At 42.2% G+C, this 20,858-nt stretch overlaps 1 protein-coding gene across 1 annotated transcript in view; it reads left to right on the forward strand.

Moving 5' to 3' along the window:
- SLC11A2 (solute carrier family 11 member 2) overlaps window positions 1-20,858 on the forward strand; it is a 66,361-nt gene that overhangs the window by 22,268 nt on the left and 23,235 nt on the right. The window contains exons 9-16 of the mRNA XM_069970323.1: window positions 317-472; window positions 3,347-3,505; window positions 4,950-5,039; window positions 6,086-6,205; window positions 7,316-7,465; window positions 11,002-11,075; window positions 15,609-15,762; window positions 19,855-19,908. Of these exons, the coding sequence (XP_069826424.1) occupies window positions 317-472; window positions 3,347-3,505; window positions 4,950-5,039; window positions 6,086-6,205; window positions 7,316-7,465; window positions 11,002-11,075; window positions 15,609-15,762; window positions 19,855-19,908 (957 nt within the window). The remainder of the gene's footprint in view (window positions 1-316; window positions 473-3,346; window positions 3,506-4,949; window positions 5,040-6,085; window positions 6,206-7,315; window positions 7,466-11,001; window positions 11,076-15,608; window positions 15,763-19,854; window positions 19,909-20,858) is intronic.

The raw sequence follows: 20,858 nt of genomic DNA on the forward strand, positions 1-20,858 counted from the left end.
CCCACTCGGAAGCGGCTGGGCATTTGTGAAAAAAAGAGATCTGCCCAGATTTCTTCTTTCAGTAGGTTATTGGCCTAATTTTGTGGAGTTGACAGAGTTTATAGGATAAAGATTGTGGATTGGCCAGCAGCTGGATATCTGTGTAGAAGAGTTATTTATATTGTTTACAGTTACCAAGGTGTACAATATTTCTTATATAATGTGGAAAGTAACCTCTTACTGTACAATGTATCTTTCTTACTGCTTCCCTTTGCATATTGTTTGTGATATGGCGTATAGTAGACATTTACATTCTCTTATCATTTTTTTCCCCCAGTATGTGCGTGTCAGCCCAGACCAAGGAAAACTTCTTAAGGGCATGTTTTTTCCTTACTGTGAAGGCTGTGGAACTCCTCAACTGGAACAAGCTGTGGGGATAGTGGGAGCTGTCATTATGCCTCACAATATGTACTTACATTCAGCCTTGGTCAAGGTATTTATTCAGTGCGTAAAACCACGAACGTTTTATCAACTTTTTTTTTACTTGTTGTTTATTTGTTTTTGTTTTTCAAATTTACTTGTCTGTGAACCTAGAAAAACAGTGAAAGTTGATTTATGTATCTGTGCATAGTATTGCTGTGCAATGTTCTGCTTGGATGGCGATATCACATGATCGCTGAAGTGTGACAAAACAATGTCAGAGCATAATAAACCGTTGCAGCCTTAAAGCAATGGTAGAATATTTTTTTTTAATTCTTTCATGACCAATGTGTTCTGAGCATAAAGGTCTCAAAAGAAACATCTATCTTTTTATGTATCGAGCATGACTTTTACTTTAAGACAGGGAGAGCAGCAAACCGTCAAGTAAGGCCTTATGCACACGTTCAGTATTTTTTTCTGGTCCTGAAACAACCCGTGAGAAATTGCGGATTGGACATCCGTATTCCATCCGTATTTCCGTAATTCCATTTTTTTACTACTCATTGCTTTTCAATGCAGTTCATCCGGATTTTTTTGCGGAAATACGGATGCCAACATGTTACAATCCGTAACCAATTGATTTCAATGAGAGGATCCGCAAAAAAAAATGGGTCCGCACTAGGACATGTCCTTTTTTTTTTACGGATTGATTTTCATCCATTTCTGCTACTGATCGTGTGAATAGCCCAATAGACTTCAATGTGCACTAACTCGGATACGGAAATACGGATCCGTAAATTACGCAACGTGTGAATAAGGCCTAAGCAATTTAGCCACATACTTCTTCCCTCTCTTTCTAGCAATTAGTGGGGGTCTGATCACCCAGACCCCCAACTGATCAGAACTTTTGACATGTTTGTGTAAAATGTAAAAAAAACCCCAATATTGCTATATTCAGAAACAGGAAAAAACGTTTTCTTAATGTTGTCATGTTCTGTTTTAAAGTGTCACTGTCGTTTGTAAAAATTTTTGACACATTATATAGATATGTCAAAAGTTTTGATCGGTCTGGGTCTGATTGTTCAGACCCATACCGATCGGGAGAAGACCGTGCTAAGCACAATCCTCTCTTGACTCTGTGTGTGACGTGATATCAGTCGGGCTCCAAAAACTTACATAGGTAATCAGTTGGAGCCAGACGGATCATGTGACACAGAGTCGGGAGAGGATGGCACTTGGGTATGGGTCTAAACATTTATATTTGGAAGATTGAGTTTTTCAATAGAAAAGAACAAACAGTATGCATCATACGCATATATAGCAGTAGCATAGATCCGAAACAAGCAATTGCCCACAGAGAGGGCAGATAATGATAAACCAACAGCATCAGAAATGCGGGAGTCAGAGCAGATTAAGAAATCAATAAAAAGATAGTTATGTAACAAGTCAATCAATCACTATGTTGGCAATTCGATCAATCTAAACAGAAAAGTGGGAACTTTTCAAACAGGCCCTTTGGGCGCTAAATTTCGCACGTGTGGTGAAAGCGACTCTACCCACAGTCTGTCCCCCCCCAAACCACTTGGACCTTCGGATTGCTGCTTTTAATCCAAGATCTGTCCTGGGGTCCGTTCGGCAGGTGATGCAGTTATTGTCATAAAAACAACTTTAAATCCTACAGCGCTGTGTCTAATGGCCGGGGCTTACATTTGTATATGCATTAGGCTGGCACACCCTCTCCTTCCCTCCTCCCCACCCTCCTCATCATTAGGAATGATCCAGGAACTTTTACTGCTGTTTGAGCTTTGCACAGGTGTATTAACGATCCAGACCATGTTCATTACTCACAGGTGGGGAATAGGAAGCAATCTGCCTGGAGCATTCCCAATGATGAGGAGGGTGGGGAGGAGGGACAGAGAGGGTGTGCCAGCCTAATGCATATACAAATGTAAGCCCCGGCCGTTAGACACAGCGCTGCCGGATTAAAGGTTGTTTTTATGACAATAACTGCATCCCCTGCCGAACGGACCCCAGGACAGATCTTGGATTAAAAGCAGCTATCCGAAGGTACAAGTGGTTTTGGGGGGGGGGGTCAGATTGTGGGTACAGAGTCGCTTTAAGGATAGCAGTTTGTGGGCTGAAGTCCAGTTTAACATTGGTAACTTCCTCAGTCACGTGAAATGCCGCCTTCCATAGGGGAGTGATGTTTAGAAAATGCCAAAGAACGTGAGACAAAGTTCCTTTATGGCCACAATCTCTCCAACAGAAAGGGGGAGCTGGTAGGACAGAATGTAGAGAGAGTTCTAAGTATTGCTTCTTGGTGACCCACACACCGTAAAGTTCTGTAAAAAGTGTCCAAAGTCGAGCACCACTGAGTGTCTAAAATAGTCATTTTAAGCTCCTGTTCCCATTTGTGGAAAGCTGGAGGTTTGGAGAAGGTTAATTTGCCTCGGAGGAGGTTGTAAAATAAAGAAATTGCCTTCTGGGATCTAGACTTATTAGTAAAGAAAAGGAGAGTGAGTTCATTAAGAGCTTATCCCAGGGATATTTAGACCCAGACCAATCAAAACTTTTGACATGTCTCTGACATGTAAAAAGGTTTTAAAAACAACAGTGACTCTTTAAGGCAGTTTTATCCTATTAATAGGTGTCTTGATACACAGATGAGTAATCTATACACAGACATGCAGGTAAGACACAGAGCTTGCCTTCTCTGTACAGGCCCCATGATGTCAACAGTGACATAACAGGGTCAAATAGCAGCATCCTAAATGCAGAAGTATCTGCTTTGCCATTTGGAAAATAATCCTTCATTAGGATTTTAGTGTTTGGCCTTTTATTGACAGAGAACTTGTTGTTTTAGGTCCCTGTTACTGTATAGGCAAAAGCCTAGTGTTGCCATTATTGCCATGTTTCTTAATGCGCTAAATAAATCTTTGTTTTCCAGTCCAGAGACATAAATCGTTCCAACAAAAGAGAAGTGAGAGAGGCAAACAAATATTTCTTCATCGAGTCAAGCATAGCCTTATTTGTGTCTTTCATTATCAATGTCTTTGTTGTAGCAGTGTTTGCTGAGGCCTTCTATGGAAAAACCAATATAGAAGTGGTAAGTCCTTTTAGTACGTTGCATGCTGGTGGTTCCTTCTATCAGTCGGTACTCTATATTCTGGTGCTTTGGGTGGAGGCACTGGAAAGCCTGCATTCTTTTATTTTAGGGGGTTTTGCACACTACGCAAATAACGCGGATAACCTCCAGCGGATACCGTGCGCGCTCCCACTTGAACATCTGGCTGTCCCATTGGCTTCATACTAGGCTCAGGCAGACTCTGTCGTCTGTCCAAAGAATTGACGTGTCAATTCTTTGGGCGGACGTCAGAATCCACCTGACCATAGAATGGAGCCTATGGGACCAGTGAAACTTCGAGGGGGGAGGGGGGGAGGCAACGGAATTAATGGCAAGTTGTCCGCTTGATTTCCGTAGTGTGCAATGTTCCTATGAGTTTAAAAAACACAAATAGGCTGCTTCTATTCTTCTTGCATCAAAGAGGCGTTGCCAAGCTCCTGATCTGCTACAGGCAGGATTGCCTACTCGACTTCCCCTCTCATCCCTATGCCTGCTTGATTGTTAGTTAGCTGAAAGTAGGGTGAGGGAGTAAGGAGGTGTTACAACCCTCAATACTTCAGGAGCTTGGGAACACCTCTCTGACCGTTGGAATTGGAGAATCGAAGCAAGTTCTGAAAGCATAGCCCTAAAGAACAGCCCTTTAAAGCATACCTGTCCTTTCAGTTTGTGTGTGTACATGGGAGGGGGAACTATTTCTGCCATATTTCAATAGATTTCAGCTCTGTTATTTTCTGCTCTTTTTTTTTTTTCCCTAGTGGATGTAGACTTGCTATGATGTCTCCTATACACTGCACACACACAATAGGACATTGTACTCCCATATATCTACAGTACACAGTGCACCTTCCGAAGCAACAGCATGGGGGACATTATAAATCAGTACTGAGTGGTAGTGTTGAGCTGGGGTGCCCCACTTTTCGGGTTTGGCAACATCTGTGTTTTCCAGGACTTCCTAGGGCTGCATCAAACCTCTTTAGCTGCGAGATTCAAATGCTGAGCGTTCTGTTTCAGAGTGCATTGTTAAACCCGAACATTTCGGTATCTCCGCTACTACTGAGTAGTCTAAGCTATGAATCCAACACAGGGTTGAGCTCTAATGCTCACAGTAAACTCATGTAGTGTTGCTGTAGTCTGTCTGCCTCTAGCTCTTCTCACTCCCTCCCTGGCTTACCTGTATAGGCAGCATGTTACTGTTCTCTCAGTGAGATGTTAGTCCATCTTGTTAAAACAAGACAGGAATTGAGCTGTTCGGAGTGAATGATGAGTTTAACATTATAAAAGACAAAAGAAGCATTTTTCCTCTATAAGATCTCCTTGTACTATTCATAGCTGCAATATTTTGTTGTAACTACAGTTACCATTTAGGCTTCTCCTAAGCATTTAAAAATTAAATCCTTTTTTTTTTTTGTTTTGTTTCCTTTCTAAGTATACACAATGTTTTAACCAGAGCAACAGCAGCCAAAGTCACTTATTTCCCAACAACACAGACACTCTCAATGTGGATATTTACAAGGGGGTGAGTATATCATTCATATCTTTATATGGACAGCTTATTGAAATGCACTGATTTTTTTTTTTTTTTAAAGCGTCTCAGTGTTTACAAAAACGAACATTTAACACGTTCTATGGAGTGTTCAGATCCGGACTAATCACTAGAACTAGCGGGGGAAGTGCTTGGCTGAGCATGGTATCCCTTGCTCTATTTGCACCCCCAGAGAGGGCAGGGTAGAGATACATTATGAGGCTGTCTTAGTCATGTGGCACACACATCTTATCCTGCAGTGTATTCCTGGTGTTCACACGCCGATGGCTAGCCAGTGATTCATTTGCATATTGGGTGTGTGGGCCCGATCTGTGAAACATGAGAGGCTAAAGGCCCTATTACACGGGACGATTACGGCCAATAATATTACGTGTAATAGGACCTTTAGCCTCTCATGTTCCAGAGATTTGCTCCTCCTATGTCGCCCTGTGTAATAGGGCCTTAAGAATGTAAGGGTGCCTTTACACAGAGATTTATCTCACAGATTTTTGAAGCCAAAGTCAGGAATGGATTTGAAAAGAGAAGAAATCTCAGTCTTTCCTTTATGACCTGTTCTGTGTGTGTATAGTCTGTTGCTGGCTTTGGTATCAAAGATCTTTCAGATAAATCTGTCTGCGTAAAGGCAACTTAAGAGAGGCATTGCTGGAGTCCAGGAGGCAGCAGCAGTTAGATGAGCCTCCTGGTTTCATTGCTTATATCTAGTGACAGGCCTCTTTAAAATGTAGCTGTCAGTGAGGCCTTTTCAGCTTACATGTGCAGACGCTACAGACAGAAGTTGAGGTTGCTTCGAAAACTTCCTAAATGTCGGTGAGTTCCATGACACGCCCTGTTAAGAATAATAGGGCTCGTGCACAGAACTTGCTGACACTTGACACGTTTTCACAGCAAGCCAAACTGTAACAGCTACATATGTACGGCCTTACTGCGACAAGTACACGTTACAGTGTATTTTTGCCTAGCATGCTTTATCTGCATAAGGGCATTTCTTTTTAAATGACCTGTGGTTTCTTCTCTTCCAGGGTGTCATTCTGGGGTGCTATTTTGGACCTGCTGCTCTCTATATTTGGGCAGTTGGGATATTGGCTGCAGGTCAAAGCTCAACTATGACTGGCACTTACTCTGGACAGTTTGTCATGGAGGTAAATTAATGGGATTCCTGTAGTATTGTGTTCATTTATTATCTGCTGAAACAAATGCTCATGATAATTTGCAGCCTAGGTGTCACGCACATCACATCAGGGTTAAAGCGACTCTGTATCCACAATCTGTCCCTCCTAAATCACTTGTACCTTCGGATAGCTGTTTTTAATCCAAGATCTGTCCTGGGGTCCTTCCGGCGAGTTGCTTTAAAGTGTCACTGTCGTTAAAATTTTTATTGCAGAAATCAATAGTCCAGGCGATTTTAAGAAACTTTTGTAATTGGGTTTATTAGCTGAAAAATTTATTTTTATCATGAAAAAGCAGTTTGAAGCTCTCCCTCTGTCTTTATGGTTTTCCTATGGAGAGAGAAAGTAGAGGCAGCAAAACAGGACAACAAAGAGTAATTTACATTCACCTCACGGGCTCTCTCCTCTGACAGTCACCACTGACCTCTCTGACCTCTGAATAGGACTGTAAATAGCTCCCCCGCTCTGCAAATCTCGCTTCTTTTCCCTCCCCTCTTTATAGAACAGACAGATCCGACTGATGAAAAAACAGTTGAGATTTCCTGATTCTAAGCAGTGGATGACAGAAAGGAGAGGAGGGGGGGACCTGGGAAAAGGCTTTTTACATGCAGATAATGGCATATTTGGCTAATAACATCAATTACAAAGTTTCTTAAAATCGCCTGGACTATTGATTTCTGCCCAAAAATTTTTTGACGAAAGTGACACTTTTTAAAGTGTTACTGTCATTTGTAACTTTTGATATGTCAGGAGGAGGAGGAGTTATGTATGATTGACACCTAGGAAAAGATCCATCTGTATCTTGGTCTAAAATTACTACATATAACAGCAACTCTTTAAAGGGAACCAAACGGCCCGATTGTGCTAATATGGTTCCCAGAATCATAGTATAGAGCTACTGTGCAGCTTGTGGCACGTACCTCTCATTACTAAAGCTAGTGCTGCAGCTGTGGCTCCATGCTATGATTCTGGGAACCATATCAACACAATTGTGCTGATTGGTTCCCTTTAAGCTGTTTTAAAATACCCTACCTATGTATATAGCTTTATCATTAATGTGTGTTCTTGCCATTTGTTTTATAGGGTTTCCTGAACTTGAAGTGGTCACGCTTTGCCAGGGTGATCCTTACACGATCTATCGCAATTATTCCCACTCTACTTGTTGCTATTTTCCAAGATGTTCAGCATCTTACAGGAATGAATGATTTTCTTAATGTGCTTCAGAGTCTGCAGGTGAGAAGGCATCAGCTATATCATGTGATCATATGTGTACATGGCAGTACATTACAGGGTTGTAATTGTAGACTGTATATATTTTCCAACACCCTATGTGGTTTTGGATTCCTCTTTTAAAACATATTCAGTATAGCCGCAGGTTTGGTCTTAAATTAGCCCCTTTGGCAAATTACTGATCACACTATTTCACAATTCTGGCTTTAATTTTCTTGTAAAAATGATTTTAAATTAATAGTTTAATTAGCCAAATTACTTGGGAGCTACAGACTGGCTCAACTACTACCAAGGACTATTCAGTCCAGAATTACACCCTTTGTCCTGGATATATATTATAATAGAGAGACCGCAGCCCATAGGCTTTTAATGATATGGCATAATAAAGTATAAGCATTTTATTTAGGGAAGATCATCCCATGTGCGCCCCCATCCCAATTTACTGCTGCTTACTATGTCTGTGCAGTCGCTATTCAATGAATAGCGGCCGAAGAAAGCTGACATGTCAGTTTTTTGTGCAGCCGGATGGAATCCCGGTCGGAGTGTATACTGTGTGTATATGCTCCGGCCGGGATTCCATTCATTCAAATACAACCTATATTTAGCGTAAATCACAGCCGTTGTTGCAAATTGTGTGAACATGGCCTTATATTGAAAATATGGGTTTTTTTTTTTAATTTTTATTTTTTTACCTCCTAACTTTTCATTCATTTTACTGTGTGAACATGGCCTAAAACTAAACCTTCCTTTCTTTCTGAGTCCAGGTTTTATGGCTTTTTGTAAGATTGCTAGGAAAGGTACCCGGATGAATATTGAAAGGTTCAGCAAATAAATATTTCTCCTTGTCTAATGAAAGTTTTCCATATTTTTAAGATCTCTGTTTACTGTTTTGGTCGTAGATTTTTTTTCTTGTTATTGTTAATATTGCAAGTCCATCCCAGATTGTTATCCCCTGAGAGTAAACAATCCAAGGACCTATTGCATGACAGCAAGCAGAGGTCTTTAAAACTGTGAGGAATTGTAACAGAGGTACTGGAAATGTGTATAACTTTTCCATATACAAAAAAAACTAATGTATTTACAGAAACTGAAATAACCTATTAGCCAACAGCCTGTTAATGATCTTGGCCGACATGTGTTTCATGACTGGTTGCAAAATAAATCTACACTGAATAGCCATTTTAATAATAACCTATTCTTTCACAATTGGAACCATATATAAAAATTAGACCTGTGACCCCAGAGTGCAACAAAAATTGCAGTGTGAGTTCACATTAGAAATTGAGTGGGTTTGTGGGCCTACGTGATGCAATGGCGGTGAGTGTAAGTGGCCGTAAGCAACCCATTGATAAAATGGGGCAGAGCAGGCCATGAAGAATTGTATGGATGAACAGGAAGTGCACAGTCATGGAGATTACACATACAATGCCTGTGTACAATTTAATGTGTCAGCACAACTTGTCCTACATTGGCATGGATAGACGAAACCTTAGATGACCAGTTCCAGTGCTGTCTATGGAAACAGAAAGGCACATTTCCAGTGAGCAAAAGAGCAAATAAATTGGATCACATAGCAGTAAAAAAAAAAATTGACTAGTCAGATGAATCTATATTTCTGTAGTGCCATGCTGATGGGAGGGAAGAATTTGGCACAGGCAGCATAAGTAGCTAAACCCTTCCTGTCAGGTGTCAGCAGTTCAGTTCACCAATTGCCATCAATTTTTATATTTTTATTTTATGCACACCCGGTATCTCCTATAGCTCTTGAGCACAGTATACCATGTTGACAAAGGTCGTAAATGACCAAAATGTCCAATGAAATGGTACACCACAACTTATGTTAAATCCTCGCTACCTGTGTTGGAAACTGTAAAAAATTCTAAAAAATCTTTTAAGTACATAAAATAATAATGCAAAAATGGATGGCAATTGGTGTGCAGTTGATATTCCTGTATTCACGATAATCGCTTCAACTGGCACTCCCTACTTTGAGTGCGCAGACATAGCATCAATTATACAGCAGTTCAGTCAGGTGGTGGTGGTGTTATAGTGTGGGAATGTTTCTACGACACACTACACCTGCGCATGGGCATTTAGACAGTAGGGCGTATCTGAGCATTATGACAAACCAAGGTCCTTCCTTCATGGCTGCTGTTTTCCCTATGAAAGACAAACAGTTAGCAAGACAGTGCGCCATGTCACAAGGGTCATGTACAAAAATATGGAAGTGGGCGCACAATCATATAGAGTGCAAACCTATGCATATGAATAACAAACATTACTAAAAAAAAAAAAAAGAAACCGCAATTGCAGATATAAGCTGCACATCAAAAATAAAGTTAATTGGGAATCATCCTATATAAGGGAGGGAGCAGGTGGGAGACAGGACAAAAACACCAACAAACAATAAACCCCCCCCCAAACATACAGCTAGCTCCAGTGAACACACAACATGCATCCCTTACAATTAGCTGGTGATAACATACATAATGGAGAATAATGCAGTGTCCCAAAATTTGTAGTACATATATCGCCATGAGTGGAAAAGGACCCCCTTACCTTACATATGTCGTTGATCGCATCTTTTAATCTGACCATAAAATAATCATTAATTGTTTGCAGATCTTTCGATGTACATATACATTATTTGTTGTTACGATCGCTTGTATACTACGAAGGATCGTAACAGGGGCATAGCTAGTATTCATGGGGGCCCTTACAATTTTTTGTATGCCCTATGCAAAACACAAAGCACTGCATATATGTATAAACTTGGTGATGTGGCCAAAAAATAAAATCCTTGCTGCAGCTACAAGAGTGTCTGGCAGAGCAGGGAGCCAATGGCGGCTTGCTCTGTCAGTCCACTGTTTTAACTATAAGGGCCCATTAGGAACATTATGGTTTAATAAATAGGTGCAGGAGCAGACTGCCTTCTGCTTAACCCCTTATGTACTGCAGTGTGTAAGTGACCCAGAGTTCAGAAGACAAGGAGATCTCTGCTTCACTGCTAGTGCACTGATAACCCCTGACCTCTGCATGGAGCTCTGCACATATTCCTACTTGATTGCTGCAGGGTAGAGAACAGAGGTCAGGGGTTATCAGCGCAGTGAAACAGAGATCTTTGTCTTCTGCTTTTAACCCTTTTTTTGTGTAAATAAACATTGGGTCACTTACACACTGCAGCTCATAAGGGGTTAAGCAGAAGGACACATGATGGTTCCTATCTTCCATGTGCATCCCTGGGCCCCCCTGCTGCACGGGCCCCATAGCAGCTGCCTACCCTGCCTCTATGGTAGCTACGCCCATGGATCGTAACTAATGACTATGATTCTGTTTATTACGGAGAATGATTTCAGGCTGCTTGCAAAAGTGCTTGTTTGCAATCATTTATCACTAATCGTAGAAAACTAAAAAATGCTTTGTCTAATAGCACATTACATTGTTATTGCAACCTGAATGTAACGGTGTCAGTCATTGTTTCTATTTATTTATTTAATTTATAAATAATTGTATAATTTATTTATTTTCCTTATTTCAAGCTTCCATTTGCCTTGATTCCAGTACTGACCTTTACCAGTCTTCGGTCTGTGATGAACGATTTTGCAAATGGATTGTAAGTATAAAAGTAGTCTTCTAGGTGGTGTTCAGTGTGCATGACTATAATTTATGTAATGTATTTGAGAAGTATTTCACTGAAAATAATCCAAAGCAGCAAATTAGAGTTTCACAGGTTTTTTCCTACCAGGATGATGTGAACAGATTTTGGAGCAAAAAATGGTGAAATGGAACAAAAAAACACATTTCTTTTATTTGGGGGGTTATTGTTTTTACGCCATTCGCCCTGGGGTAAAACTGACTTGTTATATATGTTCCTCAAGTTGTTACGATTACAATGATATGTAACATGTATAACTTTTCTTTTATCTGATGGCTTGTAAAAAATTCGAACCATTGTTAACAAATATATGTTCCTTAAAATCGCTCCATTCCCAGACTTATAGCGCTTTTATCCTTTGGTCTATGGGGCTGTGTGAGGGGTCATTTTTTTGCGCCATGATGTGTTTTTTCTATTGATACCTTGATTGCGCATATACGACTTTTTGATCGCTTTTTATTACATTTTTTTCTAAATTTGATGCGACCAAAAATGCGCAATTTTGCACTTTGGGATTTTTTTGCGCTTAGGCCTTTTACCGTGCGAGATCAGGAATGTGATTAATAGTTTGGGCGATTACGCTTGTGGCGATACCAAACCTGTTTATTTACTTTTATTTAAAACATGGGAAAAGGGGGGTGATTCAAACTTTTATTAGGGGAGGGGGCTTTTTATTGCTAACACTTTTTTTTTTTTTTACACTTATACTAGAAGCACCCCTGCAGAGAGGGCTCACGAGTTTACCCTTCATGCGTCGTTAAGGGTGCCTTCACATATAACGACTCGCAGCGGAAATCTCACTGAGAGTTTTGCAGCGAGATCCGCTGTGAGTATGTAGTCACAGGGGCCTGCCAGGACCTTAGCTCGCATCGGATCTCACTGCAAAACTCTCAGCGAGATTTCCGCCGCGAGTATGTAATGCAGCCGCCCCCTTACCACTTAAAGCGCTTCTGCGCTGTTGGTATACATTACCTTTCTTTTTTCTGCACGGGGTCCCGGCTTCCTGCTCTCCTGCCCAGCCAATCAGTGTGTTGCCCAGCCCCAGCCACTGATTGGCTGGGCGGAAGAGCAGGAAGCCGGGAGCAGCAAGGAGACGGCAATGTATACCGACAGCGCAGAAGCCGGTTAAGGGGGCGGCTGCATTACATACTCACAGCTGGGTGAAGACCGCTGTGAGTATGTAATCACAGGGGCCTGCCAGGACCTTAGCTCGTAGCTGATCTCACTGCAAAACTCGCAGCGAGATTTCCGCTGCGAGTCGTTACGTGTGAAGGCACCCTTAAGGAAATCTTTCAGGTCTGTATGAGGTACAGAGCTGCAGAAACAGGCTGATAGGTGATGAGGAGATAAAACAAATGATTCCCTTGTCTTTGCTGATAGCCATCTGCAGAGATTTAAAATTGCATTTTTCCTTGAAAGATGAACCACTGCATACACACTTCCTCCCCCACTTCTCAGTCAAGACAGGGAGGGTGTGAAACGGAAGAGGTGTAAGAGGCGTGCATGCTGTGGCTCAGCTTTATTTCTGTGGCACTTCAGCTTCCAAGGAAAAATGCATTTTTATGGTGCGTTGCGGATCCCTGCCCTGTACACTTATGGGCAGACAAACTCGCAGCAGGATGCACATCCCACTGTGAGTGTGTCCACTGCCGGCCCCGTTAACCCCCCGGCCGCCGGAGTGTATACTTCACCTGGTCCCGCTCCAGGTTTCGGGGCTTGCTTCGGGGCTCCCGTCCCGCTCGGCCAATCAGTGCACTGCCCCGCCGCAGCGCACTAATTGGCTGAGCGGGACGTGAACACGCTGGGAGCCCCAAAGCAAGCTGGAGCGGGGACCAGGTGAAGTATACGCTCCGGCGACCGGGGGGGGGTTAACGGGGCGGGCTGCGGACCTACTCACAGCGGGATGCACATTTGTGTATCGTTTGTCTGCCCATAAGTGTACAGGGCAAGGATCTGCAGCGAATTTGCTACGAATTCGCAGCGAGAAATCCGCTGCGGCCGCTATTACGTGTGAACGCACCCTTAGGCTATGTTCACACAACGTAAGTTCCGTGGGAATCAGGGCTGTTTTTACAACGGGTGTGATTCCCACGGAACTTACGTAGTGCTGCCTTCTGAGGGAATCCCGACCGGAGTGTAAACACATAGTATACACTCCGGCTGGGATCCCTAGCGGTGCCGTCAAATTGAATAGCGGCCGCAGAAAACCCTGTCAGTGCACATAGTGGAGCAAGCGGCTCTGGCCGCACACTCCATTGTGTGCAGTGGAGAGTTCTGATGCGGGCAGGCATGGATGCTTAGTGGCGCTAAAGATCATCCGGCCGGTACTGCAGTACCGGCCAGGATGATCTTTTCATGGACCGGCCGTTCCGTGGTCTCATACGTAGTGTGAACATAGCCTTAAAGTGTAACTGTCATTTAACTATCACTTTGCAGAAATCAATAGTAAAACAATTTTAAGAAACTCTGTAATAGGTTTTCTTAAGCAAACCAGTTTCCTTCTGTACTAAAAGAGGACATTTATTATTGTTGCATCCCTGGTGTACGCCAAGGAGAAGTCACAGATTCTTGCTTTCTCCCTGGTGTACACCAGCAATATCCCCCGCTCACCTCACCTGGAAACAGGCGTAAACCAGGAAAAAACTACACCTGCTCTGAGCAGGTGTAGATTTTTGTGTGGAAAAGGGGGCGGAGCTTTATGACTGATGAATGAGTACGCCAGTCTGGATAAATGTGGCCCAAATAGCTGTTCTGCAGCCCCCCTCACTACTTATCTGTTGCATGTTTTGTGTCTATTATGGTCTGTGGAGGTTGGAGGGGTCATGGGGGGTGAAGATGCAGTGAGAGGAGAGAAACAGCCCGTGTACAGAAGCCAACACAACACATCATCCTGCAATCTTACCTCACCAAGTTAAATATTTTAGATGACAGTTACACTTTAAAGCGACTGTGTCCTGCCATTATCATATTGTAGAGGTCCTCACTCCGTGTCTGGTTCGGTGGTTGGCCGGTGCTGGTTTCTCCCGGTGACAGTATTTTGAAGAAAAACTACTTTAATTGCTGTGGCGGGACAGGGAGTCAACCTTTCTTGAGAAAGTCTTGTGGTTGAGACGGAATGCGTGGGGTTCATTGGACCGCGACATGGACTCCCTTCTATGGTGATATTGACCTATTATGCTTGGCCCTAATTTGGCCTTATTTACCCTCTGTTACTTTTTGTTTTGTTCTCATTAGGTCACAGGCTTGCATACATATTCTTTCTACATATTTCATGCTTGGCTTTTTTTGACATACCTAGCCTGTACCATCAAATGAGCTGTAGAAGGGGTCGGTACATTCATGTCGGGGTGTTTTGGGTCTGTGCTTACCATGCACAGTTCCATGTCTGCTGTTTGTTTTAAATGATTTTATCTTGTATTTTTGCACTTGTAGTTCCATGCACTAATAAAGCTTTCATCATTTATATTTGCGGATACAGTCTATTTATTGTGGATGTGCCACTCACTTGCATATGGCATAGCTTTCTTCTTTTTCTTTAGGTCTTCTATACTGAGGGCAGCAAAGGACACCTGAAAATCCACTCAAACATTTATACATACATACCTATCTGCATCTCTTATAGCTAAACTTATTTGTTTTAGACATTCTCATAAATTCTAAAAGGGGACTGTCACTATTTAGAAGAGAAAGGATTAAAGCAACTCTGTACCCACAATCCCCCCCCTACCCCACCCCTCCATCAAACCACTTGTACTTACAGATAGCTGCTTTTAATCCAAGATCAGTCCTGGGGTCCGTTCAACAGGTGATGCAGTTATTGTCCTAAAAAACAACAAAATCTTGCAGTCCTGTGTGAAATTTGCATGGCCTAGAGTGTGTATGCCCTAGGATTGCAACGCCCCTCCGCCCCTCTTCATCATTAGGAACGCCTCCGGGCAGGATTTTTTCTATTCATCTATTCTGAACACTGCACAGGTGCCTTAACGATCCAGCTCATGTGCAATGTTTACACTGGTGAATAGCAGAAATTGTTCTAGGGGCATTCCTAATGATGAAGAGGGCGGGAAGGAGGGACGGAGAGGTGTTGCAGTCCTAGGGCATGGGTACTCTAGGCAACGCCAATTTGACACAGGGCTGCAAGTTTAAAAGTTGTTTTTTAGGACAATAACTGCATCACCTGCCGAACGGACCCCAGGACAGATCTTGGATTGAAAGCAGCTATCTGAAAGTACAAGCAGTTTGGGGGGTCAGATTGTGGGTACAGAGTCGCTTTAAATGTAAAATATACAGGATTATAAAGACACCTTTGCTTTCTGGTATTGCAGTTCAGTGTTATTCACTTTAAAGAATCTGAACTGCACAAACCATGGACAGGTGTGGCATCATGTTTTATTGATCCTGTACAATAGTTTTTTGTAACGATTATGTTTATATTTTTCTTTATCTTGACGCATATACATGTTTATGACTTTTTTTCCTCTGTTACTACAGGGGGTGGAAGATCGCGGGTGGTATCCTTATACTAATAGTATGCTGCATAAACATTTACTTTGTGGTGGTGTATGTGTCTGCTCTCGGTCACGTGGCATTTTATGTGGGAGCAGCCGTCTTGTCCATTGCCTATCTATGCTTTATAGGATATTTGGTAAGTGTTGAAATGCAGTGACATGGTATGCATTATTATTATAATAAAAAAAAGTGGTTAGGAGACTATATTAACCCCAATCACATTGCAAAATGTGTGATCGCTGGGGGGGTCTGATCACAGAATCGAGGCTTTTTCTAAATTGTGTGTGTGTGGGGGTGGGGGGCAGTGCATGTGCTTTGAAATCCTCTATACAGTGTTTATAGGACTGAAAATTCATCTGTCAGCCCCACTGCAGTGAATTAAGCTGTAGCAACACAATTGCACTACTGCTTCATTCATAGGGGTCACTGGGGGAAACCTTTCTTCTTTTGATCAGTAGGAGTCCTGGCTGTCTAGCCCCCTGGCTGTCTAGACTGTTCATAGCTGATAAGTACAACTGGGACAACCCTTTAAAGGGGTTTCCAGATAAATATAAAACATAATTAACTGCCTTCCCGTGCATTAAAATAATGAGTGTATACTTACCTCCCCTGCTCGCCCACTGACTCATGTCAGATCTTTCAGTCCTGGCTGCGCTCATGTAACATAATGGGTGCACAGTGGGGGATCTGACCATGCCAACTTTAACCATTCCAAATGAGCATGGTCCTTCCCGAATAAAACATTTGATATGCCATAAACCCTAAATGATCACAACTTTGTGATATGTCTCTTGAGTGCCCAGACCCCACTGGTCTGGGGACATTTTTACGTTGCTCCGTTTCATGACTGATGTGGTCTCCTAATGTTAGGGCCGATTACACGGGACGGTTATCGTGCGAAAAATCGTTCAAATTTAAACGATAATCGCTCTGTGTAATTGCAGGCAACGATCGAAAAATCCTTCGTATGTCGTTGATTGTTGATATAGATGTGAACCTAAAATTATCATAAATGGTTCGCTAATCGTTCGCTGTAATTCCACGTTCGTTCGCTGAAGTTTCGAATTTTTTCACTAATCGTTCAGTGTAATAGCACATTGTTTGTTTTTTTGGGATCAGAAGGAATAAACGATCATAGTAATGATTGCAATTACGATCACAGTAACGATCGTAACTGACGACTATCGGTGAATGATTTCAGGTTAACCATAAACAATCTTGTTTGCAATTGTTTATCGTTAGTCGTTAATCGTTAAAAATCGCTCAGTGTAATAGGACCCTTAGTCTATGGGACGGTCGTACTTCTATAGGAGTGAAGCACTGCTGTGCACTTCTTCCTGTTTGATGTAGTGATTGGTTGGGTCCTGAAAACTCAGACTCCAATCAGTAACAACTTCGACAGGTTTCTGTTGGAAACTCTATTTACCTTGGTCATAGAATTGATAATATTTAACAGAAACGGGTGCAACATGCAGTGCTATTCTTCTTTTTAAAGTGACAGATGTTAGGCCAGTGTGAATAGTGTCACATTGGTGCCTGACACAATGTTATTTTCCTTTTCTGCTCATGTGATGGAATAGAAAAGCTGATGCATGTGTGAACTCTTTGAATAGTCTATGTTCACACTGCCTCAGAGAATCCCTTAGAATAATGGGACCAAAAAACTCTGCATGTGCTAATTCTTTCTTATCCCTTTAGACTGTAAAATTATAGGGTTCTATTCCACGGGCCGAGCAGGGCCCGATCAACTATGTAAACGAGCGCCGATCTGCTAGATTGGCACTCGTTTACTGGGCCTATTCCACGGCCCGACAAACGTGAGGGAGGGCTGCAGGGACATCAATGTCCTTGCAGCCCTTGTTTCATACATTACCTGTCCAGGCGCAGGTCTTGTCCTGGTCCCACGCAGCAGCAGCAGCTTCGGAGCGGCCTGACTGAACTGACAGAACGCTCAGCCAATCACTGGCTGCGGCGGTCCTGGCCAGTGATTGGCTGAGCACTCTTGTCAGCTCAGACAGGCCGCTCCGAAGCTTATGCTGCAGCACGGGACCGGGAGAAGGAGAAGATCTGCGCCTGGACAGGTAATGTATAATCTTTGTGAAATCGTCGGTTGCCCTCCGCGCCCGCTATTTCACGTAGCGATGCGCAGGTGGCGACTGGTGATTTTAGGTTTGAACCTAAATGAACGATCAGCCGATGACCCGATCATCGGCTGATTGTTCTCTCTATTCCACGGAGCGATAATCGGCCGAATCGGGCCGATTTGGCCGATTATCGCTCCGTGGAATAGGCCCCATAGACACTTTTAAAATCAAAGGGGTCACTCAAGTTTTCTTTGTGTCCTTTTGTGCAGCAATCCAGCCAGCTTCTTACAGTGTGAACATAGCCAAAGTCATCTGGAAGCATCAAAGATTGTTTACAGAAAAAGCCCCCCTGGTCCATCTAGTCCGCCCTTATATCTTTAACTTTATTATTCCTTTACGATCGCTATATGTTTGTCCCAGACAGGTTTACATTCAGTTAGCACATCTGCTGGAAATTAAATCCACATTAACTATGTATATAGTAACTTCTGGTATTTTCTCCTGTGTTAGCACATATGACCTAGTGAATAGGCAGCACTGATACATCTGTTTAACTCCACGTTATGTTTGATAAAACATGGTGTAAATGAAACTGGCTCAGTTGCCCCTAGCAACCAATCAGATTCCACCTTTTATTTTCCAAAGAGTCTGTGAGGAATGGAAGGTGGAATCTGATTGGTTGCTAAGGGCAACTGAGCCAGTTTCACTTTACACCATGTTTGATAAATCTCCCCCAATGTCTTATATTGCCATTTTTTTTTATTGGTTTTAAGTTCAGACAGTTTTCAACAAGGGTAAGTATAAAGGTCCAAGCATATTTTCAGTATACTATTTTAATGCTGGACACAATCATTTCTTGATCAGTATACAACACGGTCTTCTTCATTCTCCATGCATATTGTATACCTGGTTGATAAAGGCCTTTACTGACCGAAACAGCAGCAGTAAAATGGTATACTGAAAATATGCTTTGAACTTTATACTTACCCATGATGATGACTGTCTGAACTTAGAACAAATAAATAAAAAAAAATGGCAATATAAGACATCGTGTGCAGTTGACATCCTTTTATCTTGGTAATATCTCCTTTAACTGGCATCCACATTTATCTGAGTAAGCAGACATATTGGTATTAGGAAATATTTAGGTCACCCGTTGAGGTAGACATTGGCGACCTGTCAAAAGGGGATGCTTATGTGTAGTGCTGTGTGTTCCTGGCAGGTGCACTGATTCATATAGGCAAAAAATAGTCTAAGGGTACTTTTATACATATCGTATTGCAGTGGATTTCTCTAATTCAGATTTTGTAGTAAAATCCACTGTGATACTCATTGTTAAAAGTCTACACTACTCCATTCTCACACTGGAATGAAAATCTGCTGTGAGAATAGTTTCCATAGCCTTGTGTAAAACCTAAGATATGGTGCTGCTGGTATAGTGAAAAAAAAAATAAAGCAGCAATGCTTACCTGTCAGCGTTCCCATGATCCTCAGATACTGGCTCCAATCCCCTGCTAGGTGGCGGCCTGCTCAGCCAGTCACTGCCTGCGGTTGGTAGGAGCAGTGATTGGTTTAGTGGGGGTCCTGCGGTGTCAGAGAGCATTGGAGGAAAGCACACTAAACCAGCCGTACAATTAGGTTTTACAGGACTATGGACATTCTTGCAGCGCAGTGAAAATCTGCTGCGAGAATGGAGTGCTATCGACTAGTAATGAGTATGGCAGTGGATTTCATTGCGAAACTGAGATACTGTATGTGTGAAGGTACCCTTATAGTGACTACCCCAAACATATACTTTTTTTTTCTGTGTGGGACTTAAAAACATGAGATCATATTTGAGTCCCATGTAGAATTAGTGTACATTGGCTAAAGGGATTGAACATAGTCACTGTTAGACTACAGTAGGCCCAATAGGAATGGGTTGCGCTATGCAGGTTGCCATGGTATATTTCATGGTGTGCTTCTTTTCCTTATGGCACTGCAGTTCAGTCCCATTCAAATGTTGGGCACCTGGATTGGGGCTTGTCTGCCTCTTTCTTGATCTTCTGCCCATTGTACTGAATTAGGTAGTTTCTGTAGTGTTACAGATTGTAGTTATTTGCAGATCTCTGTTCTAACGCTGTTCTTTTTCATTCTTCACACAGACGTGGCAATGTTTGGTTTCTTTGGGCATGAAGTTCCTTGAATGCGGCCAGACGGTAAGCATCAACCAAATAGTGCTTGCCGAAGACAAAGCTGATTTCGCAATTAATGATTAAAGGAATGAAGTCTATCTAGGCATGGCAAGTAGCCATCAGAGCCAGTGTGTTTCTATGGTTTACTGTGTGAACTTAACAAATGTATGTGCAATTTGCACAGAGGACGCTATGTACGTAAAAAATCATGGCTGTATAGTTTTCTTACTCTTCGTTATTTAACACATTCTACATAAGATACTTGCTTTACATTAGTGGTTGTGCACATCTACTGTGCAAGAATCAGAATATTTAGCTCTTTTTGGATGACCCAATTTGATTCATTCAGATATGTTTGATGATATGCACTTTACTTAGAACTGACATACAAACTCCCTTACTGACACAAGTTACTACTTCGTGTGCAAAGCAAAATTTAGGAGACACTAACAAATCGCTGGAGGTTTAGTGCATCTCCACTTATAACTGTGAGTTGTAGCAACTGTAGCATTTATATATTGTTTTATAGATGGTATGGACTAAAGCAGCAGGACTTTGACTTTAGTCTGATGGAGCCCATCCTCCACTGATCGTATACTGCCTTTAAGGGGTTATCCAGCAAAAATATTTTTCTTCTAAATCAACTGGTGTCAGAAGATTTATATAGATTTGTAATTTACGTCTATTTAAAAATCTCAAGTCTTCCCATACTTATCAGCTGCTATATGTCCTGCAGGAAATATTATTTTATTTTCACTCTGACACAGTGCTCTCTGCTGACATCTCTGTCCAGGACAGGAACTGTGCAGAGAAGGAGAGGTTTTCTATAGCAGTGCTTCTCAAACTGTGAGGCGCCCCCTAGTTGTTGGTGAGGCCCAGCTGGAGCCAGTTTTCACAAAGTAACTATGATCTGCACAGTCCTTTTGCTGTTTGCAGAAATCTCCATTTTAGCAACATTATTAATTTATTTTGTA

This window comes from Dendropsophus ebraccatus, chromosome 5 (assembly GCF_027789765.1).
Source record: "Dendropsophus ebraccatus isolate aDenEbr1 chromosome 5, aDenEbr1.pat, whole genome shotgun sequence".
NCBI classification, from domain to species: Eukaryota; Metazoa; Chordata; class Amphibia; order Anura; family Hylidae; genus Dendropsophus; species Dendropsophus ebraccatus.